General features: G+C 34.6%; 1 protein-coding gene across 2 annotated transcripts; it reads left to right on the top strand.

The window, feature by feature from the left end:
- The first annotated feature begins 353 nt into the window (after positions 1-353).
- On the top strand, positions 354-6365 carry LOC107712527 (serine beta-lactamase-like protein LACTB, mitochondrial). Of its 2 annotated transcripts, none has more exons than XM_016517820.1 (6): positions 354-822; positions 1526-1592; positions 1964-2154; positions 3496-3814; positions 4057-4222; positions 5640-6365. In XM_016517820.1, exons 1-6 carry the CDS (start codon positions 478-480, stop codon positions 6157-6159), a joined length of 1608 nt encoding a protein of 535 aa, XP_016373306.1. In that variant the 5' UTR covers positions 354-477; the 3' UTR covers positions 6160-6365. The 2 variants fall into 2 exon arrangements, with proteins under 2 accessions (XP_016373306.1, XP_016373305.1); XM_016517819.1 differs by having other exon boundaries at positions 354-828.
- Positions 6366-7758: the final 1393 nt, after the last annotated feature.

Genomic DNA, 7758 nt, shown 5'->3' with positions numbered 1-7758 from the left:
TCAACATATGAAAAAAGTGGAATACGATAACCTATTTTTAAAGAAAATTATATACAGTTATATACATTATCCATTAGTTTGATTGTTAACTCCAGTTTATTTCACTATCAAGACGACAAAAAAAAATTATGAAGAAATTCTCAAGCAGGCAGTCATGTTAAATTTCTATTTGGCTAGGGGGGAAAAAGTTCAAACGGTTAAATATTTGTGTTTAGATTATTGCTTTTGTAAATATGATACATATAATATTTAAAGAAACAATGTAAATATTATAACATATTTAAAAAAACTACAAATACGATATTTTAATTGTTCAACGTTGTGGACTTTTATACTGTAAAATAACCCGGTTGTCAGCTGTTTGTCGCTGCTTCTGTGGAGTTCAAACGGGAACTCTTTACAGTACTCTTCCCATCAACTATTTTATCCTTACCCCCCCCCCCCCCATATATTATTATTATAAGTGGTAAAACAGTCATGTCTCGGTTACTGTGTTTATCACGGGGTCTCATATGCACACAATGTAAATACCGTGTTCAGAAATCCGAACCCTTTGTATCTTTGTTGACATCCAGAGGGAAGTTAAGAGATCAGCTGAAGAGATTGATTTCAACAAGCAGAAGACCTGTCATCACACCCTACAACAGCCGACACCCGGTCTTCTGGCTTCTCGGTATCGGGACGGGGTTTGTTCTGGCTCTAGGGCTGAAATATCGTGATTCTGCGTCTGAACGCTGTGAATGTAACGTACAGAAGACAGTCAAAGTCTCTAAATACACAGCCGCTGTAGAAACCAGCAGAGACCTGCTGCAGCGGATAAAGGTACAGGTATCAGGACGACACTTCATTTACTATTTATCCTTTATTGCTTTTATGTAATTTATTTATTTTTAGCATCGTTTGTTGAGCTTATCTTATTGTCGACATGTTCTGCTGTACTTAGGTGTATATATTTGGCAAACAAGTCTATTAATATTGATTTAATTTCAACATTTTAATATTAATAATGAAATATTCGTATCTAATATTATATAAAACAAAGTAATTGATATTTTAATATTTACATTATTATAAATGTGAAAAATAACATTTTTTATTATATATATATATATATATATATATATATTCAGTTGAAGACAAAATTATTAGCCCCCCTATGAAATTTCAGTTATTTTGTCAGATATTTCCCAAGTGATGTTTAACAGAGCAAGGGAATTTTAACACTGTATTTCTTGTTGTATTTTTCATCTGGAGAAAGCCTTATTTGTTTAAATTTGCCTGGAATAAAAGAATTATTTTTTTAAAAATTGCTAAGGTCAGTATTATTAGCCCTCTTAAGAAATGATCTGTTTGATTGGCTACGGAACAAACCACTGTTGTTCAATGACTTGCCTAAATAACCTAACTTGCCTAATTAACCTAATTAATCCTCTCTAAGCCTTTTATTTATTTATTTTCATTTAAAATTTACAGTTCAAAGTTTATAGTGCAGAATGGCCTACAGATAAGTCATATTATTTTGCAGGATGAAGTAGGAGCTCCTGGGATGGTTATCGGAGTCTCAGTGGATGGCAGTCATGTTTGGTGTGAAGGTAGGAAGTCTCCCACCGCACACTGATGCTTGGTCCCAGGGCCGTTTCTAGGCATAGGCGAGCCAGGCGGTCGCCTAGGGCGCCACCAGCTGAAGGGGCGCCAATGTATATATATAAAATTTGGGAGGGGGGCAATAGGGATTTCGCCTAGGGCGTCAAATTGGCTAGAAATGGCCCTGCTTGGTCCCATAAAGGCTCTTGGGTAGTCTGCACTACTGTAGGATTTACAAAATCCATCCATGCTTAAAATGACACATTTACGTTAAGGCCACAAGTCCACATCCAAGGGAACCAGTTCTTTTCTTACTTCGAGGCCTGTGTTAGAACAGTAGCATAGAAAGCGACCACTGGCTGTATTTGTTGTCTCTCAGGGGTTGGCTATGCAGATCTGGAGAACAGAGTGCCTTGTGGTCCGGACACAGTGATGAGAATCGCCAGCATCAGTAAACCTCTGACCGCAGCCGCCGTCGCCAGACTCTGGGAGGACGGCAAGATAGATCTAGATGCTCCTGTCCAAAAATACGTGCCAGAGTTCCCACAGAAGCAATTTGAATCAGAGGATGTGAGTACATCCATTTAAAAAGATGTTTTTTTAATTGAATCAGTATATCTCATCTGATTAATGTGAATTATGCTCAACTAATTTGTTAACAATTTATTAACTAGATGAGTAAAGTTTTAAGCCTTGTCTGAAAGTTCTAAACTTTGAAAAAAATTTGAAGCTTGAAGATTTTACTCAGCATTATTTAGCATTTTGCTAGCATGTTTTAACATGTTGCTAACATGATTTAGCACATTACTAACATGTTTTAGCATGTTGCCAGCATGATTTAACACATTTCTAGCATGTTTTACCATGCTGCCAGCATATTCACCATGTTGCTAGCATGATTTAAGACATTGCTAGCATTTAACATGTTGCTGCATGATTTAGCACGTTACTAACCTAATTTAACATGTTGCTAGCATGATTTAGCACATTGATAGCATGATTTAACATATTTCTAACATGTTTAACATGCTGTTTGCATGATTTAGCAAGTTGTTAGCATGTTGATAGCATGATTTAAGACATTTCTAGCATTTAACATGTTAGAATGTTATGGCATGTCGTTGCTTGATTTTAAACATTGCTAGCATAATTTAACATGTTGCTAGCATGATTTACCATGTTTTAGCATGTTGCTAGCATGATTTAACATATTGATAACATGTTGCTAGCGTGAATTAGCCTAGTGGGTAGTGTGTCCCGAGTTCGAATCCCGGCTCGAGGACCTTTGCTGATCCCTCCCATGTTGTTAGCATTATTTAACACATTGCTAACACGATTTAACACGTTGCTAGCATGTTTTAGCACATTGATAGCATGATTTAAGACATGGCTAGCATTTAACATGTTGTTAGAATGTTTTCGCTTGTTGCATGATTTAACAAATTGCTAACATAATCTAACATGTTGGTAGCATGGTTTAACATGTGTTAGCATGTTGCTAACCTGAATTAACACATTGGTAGCATGTTTAACATGCTGTTTGCATGATTTAGCATGTTACTAGCATATTGTTAACATTATTTAACACATTGTTAACATGATTTAACATGTTGCTAGAATGTTTTGCCATGTTCTTAGCATGTTGCTAACTTGAATTAGCATGTTGATAGAATGTTTCTAGCATGATTTAGCACATTGATAACATGTTGCTAGCATGATTAGCGTATTGCTTGTTGTCCCAGCATAACTGTTAAGCTTTGTTAGCGATAAACGGCTTAAATACTCTATATGTGTTATTGTACAAAAGTTTTGACACCCTCAATGAAAGTCTATGGGAATTTTCGAATTATTTCCAACCCAACATAATTCATTCGGTTTGGCTTAGCTTTCTTCCCTCTGTCCTTAAACCAGGTCACAATAACACCCCGGATGCTCCTGTCCCACTTGAGTGGCATCCGTCACTATGAGAAAGATGCCAAGAAAGTGCGAGAGGACAAAGAGAAAGCCAAGCGCCTTCTGAAGCCCCCGGAGAACAAAGAGGAGAAGAGCTCAGACGAAAACAAAGAGAAGCCGAAAGCAGAGGACAGCAGCGCTAAAAGCAAAGAGGCTAAAGGAGGCCAAAGGAGGAAAAAAGAGTTCGAGCAGGAGGAGTATTACCTCAAAGACAACTTTGAGAATGTCATCCAGGCGTTGGACTTATTCAAAGACGATCCTCTGATTTTTAAACCCGGTATGCTTTCACTGCACACAACAAAGCGTTGTTATAATCTGTTGTGAGGTTGGGTTTATTTTTAGAGCATGTTGCCTTGATATCTTGATCTTTAGCTTACCACCGTTTATTTACTCTCACGTCGGTCCAAACCTGACTTGTCGTGGAACTCAAACTGAGTAGTTTAGCAGAATGTCTCTGTTGTACAGTGATGTTTCTCTGCAGTAATTTGTCCTTAACTCTGCGTTATACGACCGCCGTAGGTTCTATGTTCCTGTATTCGACGCATGCGTATACCCTGCTGAGCGCCGTGGTGGAGAGAGCAGCAGGTCAGCGCTTCCTCGACCACATGATGAAGATGTTTCGAGAGCTGGGCATGCTGAACACCGTACCGGACGAAAACGACCCCATCATATACAACCGCTCCAGGTAAAGGAGACATTAAACATGCAATTGAAACGTTGCGTTACGGGCGTCCCGAATTCGAATCCCGGCTCGAGGACCTTTCCCGATCCTGTCCCCCTCTCTCTCCCCCACTTCACTTTTTGTCTGCTCTACACAGTCCTGTTGTAATAAAGGCAAAATGTAAAAAATAAATCAAAAAAAAAAAAAAAAGGAAACATACGCCTCTTCTGTATCAAACATGTTTTTAAATTCTGAATTCTGATTTCAGGGGATCAAAAGTTGAAAATGTCTACACATCTACTGATTGTGTTAAAAAATGTTATAAAATATGATATAAAATATGCAATCAAGTCATGTGGACCATTGCTGTTATTGTTAACTAAAACGATTAAAAAAAGGTTTTTGGTTTTTAAAATAAAGCTGAAATAAAATATACATATTAGATGAATAATGTAGCTTAAAGGCACAATATGTAATTTTCGCCGCTAGAGGGTGCGTATTTGAAATAAACAAAGAGACAAAGGCGTAGTTTGATGACGCCGTGACTGAGTGTGGAATCATGGGAGTTGTCATCTTCATCCCCACAGCCGATGCACTAGTTAAAATTGCTTATTTCTCTGGATTTAAACGTTCTTCGAAACATTTGGGATAATGTAAGTACACAAGTCAGCAAAATATATAACACTGTTCTAGTGGGTTTTGGATATTTTAATAAAAAAATCTTACATATTGTGCCTTTAAAAATTTAATTAGAAAATTAGAAATGTTGAAGCTGATTAATTAAATTACTAAAACAAAAACCGAAATAAAAAAGCTAGAAATATTAGAAATATAAAAACAACTAGTAAAAAATGACAAAAGCACATAAAAATTTATAAATTGTTACTAAAATAAAAACTGAAAATAAAAAATAATGAAAAATATTAATAGATAATTTTATAAATAATGTGAAATTGTGGTCTGATGCGGAGCAACCAACATGCAGGAAAAGAAAAACATAAAACAGGAAATTATATCAAAGAGAATCCCTAAAGACTGTGTGTCAAGGTCGGTAAGACTCTTAAAATATCAGATATTTTGACCTTTTTTTTCTTTGGCAAGACATAATTGCCATACATTTCAGACTGTAAAGTTCTGTAAAAGTTCTGTAAAGTTCAGGGTGTAAAATGTCATCTGGTGTGACTTCCCAAAAATGTAATGATATTTATGAATTAATAATTCATTATAAATGTAAACATATATATTTTGAAATAGTACATTCACATATTTAAGGTGTAAAGAAAATATGGTATTACTTTTTACATGGTTACACCACATGACATTTTTAGAGTTATTATCATTTTGGTTTCATATGATTACACCATGCTATTGAAACTTTTTTTTCATCTTAAACACACTTATTTATCATTTACCTGTTTAACATCTTCCCTGTTTCCTGCAGGTTCTACCACTTCAATAAAAAGGGTCGTGTTGTGAACTGCCCCTATGTGGACAATTCGTACAAATGGGCTGGAGGTGGATTTCTGTCCACTGTGGGCGACCTTCTGGTGTTCGGTAACGCTCTGCTCTACAGCTATCAGATGGCCGAACTGAAGAACACAGACGGGCTGCTTCCTGGCTTCCTTAAACCCCACACAGCCAAAGCCATATGGGCACCGGTGGACAAAACGGAGGCGTCGTGGGACAGAAACGGACTGTACGCCCAGGGCTGGCTGGTGGTGGAGAAACAGCAGAAATATGGTCAGTGCCGCAGCCGCAGACATTACGCCTCGCACACAGGGGGCGCTGTGGGGGCCAGTAGCGTCCTGCTGGTGTTACCCAGCGAGAGCAAACACACTCCTCCACAGGGGGTGGTGGTGACCATCATCACAAACATGCAGTCAGTGGGGCTCAATACCACCGCGCTGAAGATCGCACAGGAATTCGACAAGGCCAGGGATGAAGAACGTGCATCCGCTTGATTCATAAACACACTGCTGTGATCTTTTTGTAGCCATTTTAAGAGATTTGTGGTAAACATCAGGACGCTTCTTTGTTTACAGTGCTGAGGTGTGTTCATGTCCTCAGTTTTAATTCAACATTTGTGCCAAGTGCTCATTTTGATAGCTTTTATACATATAGGAACTGTCTAATATGTTGAAGAAATAAAAATGTATTATGGAAACCTCTGTGAAGGGCTCTTAATCTGATCTTTTCATTTTTCTCCTACATTCGTCATGTCATGCTCACAATACATTGAACTCAGTCTGGTGATATATCACATTTATTAAAGTGTAGTTGAGAAGCAGTGAACAGAACTATTAGTTAATTAATAGCAGAACTATTTTAAACAATATACTGTAATTCTTTCATAACCTCATATTAATTTAAAGTCTTCATGTAAAATATCTGTGCTTTTTAAAATGTATTTCACACCACTGGAATACTTAAGTGAATTGAATAAAGTCAAAACATGATTACAAATGGTGAAAAACACACTGTACTACTACATAATAATAATAATAATAATACACATTCATTCAAATTTGAACAAATAAAAATGTAATGTATGTAATAGAAATTATTTCACACACACATATACAGCACACAAATGTCATGCATAGTAATTACCACAAGATGGCAGTCATAATAAAATGTATTTAATAACTTTATTAGTAGAAAAAGCAGAGCATTTCAATTAAATTAATAAAATATCAGATTTTTTATTATCTGTATTACTAATTTACCAGTAGTCAAATTTATAGTCAAAATAATTTTCATGAGGTAAACAGATGTTGGTGTGCATAAAAATAAGCAATGGATTATTTATGTTTTCTTAAATATGACTTTTATTAAATTCAAATTAATTTTAGATTTTTATTATTTTATCATTATCATTTCACATCATATCATTTTATATTATAATATAAATATATTTTTATATTTCATCATTATTAGTTAATAGGCTTATATTGGATTATATAGTTTACGTAGAATAATAATTTATCATATAAAACGTGTATGATCAACTGATATAGCAGTTAAATCATTTTTTTTAAGTCATTTAAAGCTTTTGCTGTTGTTATTATTGCTGCTATTTTGTTGTTGCATTTTTTTTTGTTATTTTTGTTTTTTTATATAAATTTTTTTTTTTTGATGTAAAATAAAATTATACAAGTATTTTTGTTGTTATTATTACTGTTTTTGTTGTTTATTTTCGTTACTATTATTATTTTTATTCCTGTAGTATTTCCATTTTTGTTGTTATATTTTTATCATTGTTTTTGTTTTACTTTTTTCTTGTATTTTTGTATTTTTCTTAGTTATTCTGTTTTTTGTTAATTTTCTTGTTCTTTTTGCTATTTTTTGTATTTTTGTTGTTGTTATTTTTGTTATTATTTTGTCAGTTGTTATATTTAGTATTATTATTTTTGTTGTTATTTGTTGATGATGTTATTTTTTTAGTTGTTATTTTTGTTATTATTTTAGTTTTTATTATCATGTTTGTTGTTACTATTTTTGTTGTTATTTTTGGTATTATTTAATATTAATTCTTCCTATTTTTTGCAATTATTGTTTTT

The sequence above is a fragment of the Sinocyclocheilus rhinocerous genome, unplaced genomic scaffold (genome assembly GCF_001515625.1).
Source record: "Sinocyclocheilus rhinocerous isolate Xijiao unplaced genomic scaffold, SAMN03320098_v1.1 scaffold1259, whole genome shotgun sequence".
In the NCBI taxonomy this organism is placed as follows: domain Eukaryota; kingdom Metazoa; phylum Chordata; class Actinopteri; order Cypriniformes; family Cyprinidae; genus Sinocyclocheilus; species Sinocyclocheilus rhinocerous.
Note: the sequence above shows the minus strand (reverse complement) of the source record. Positions and strands in the feature narration are given on the sequence as shown.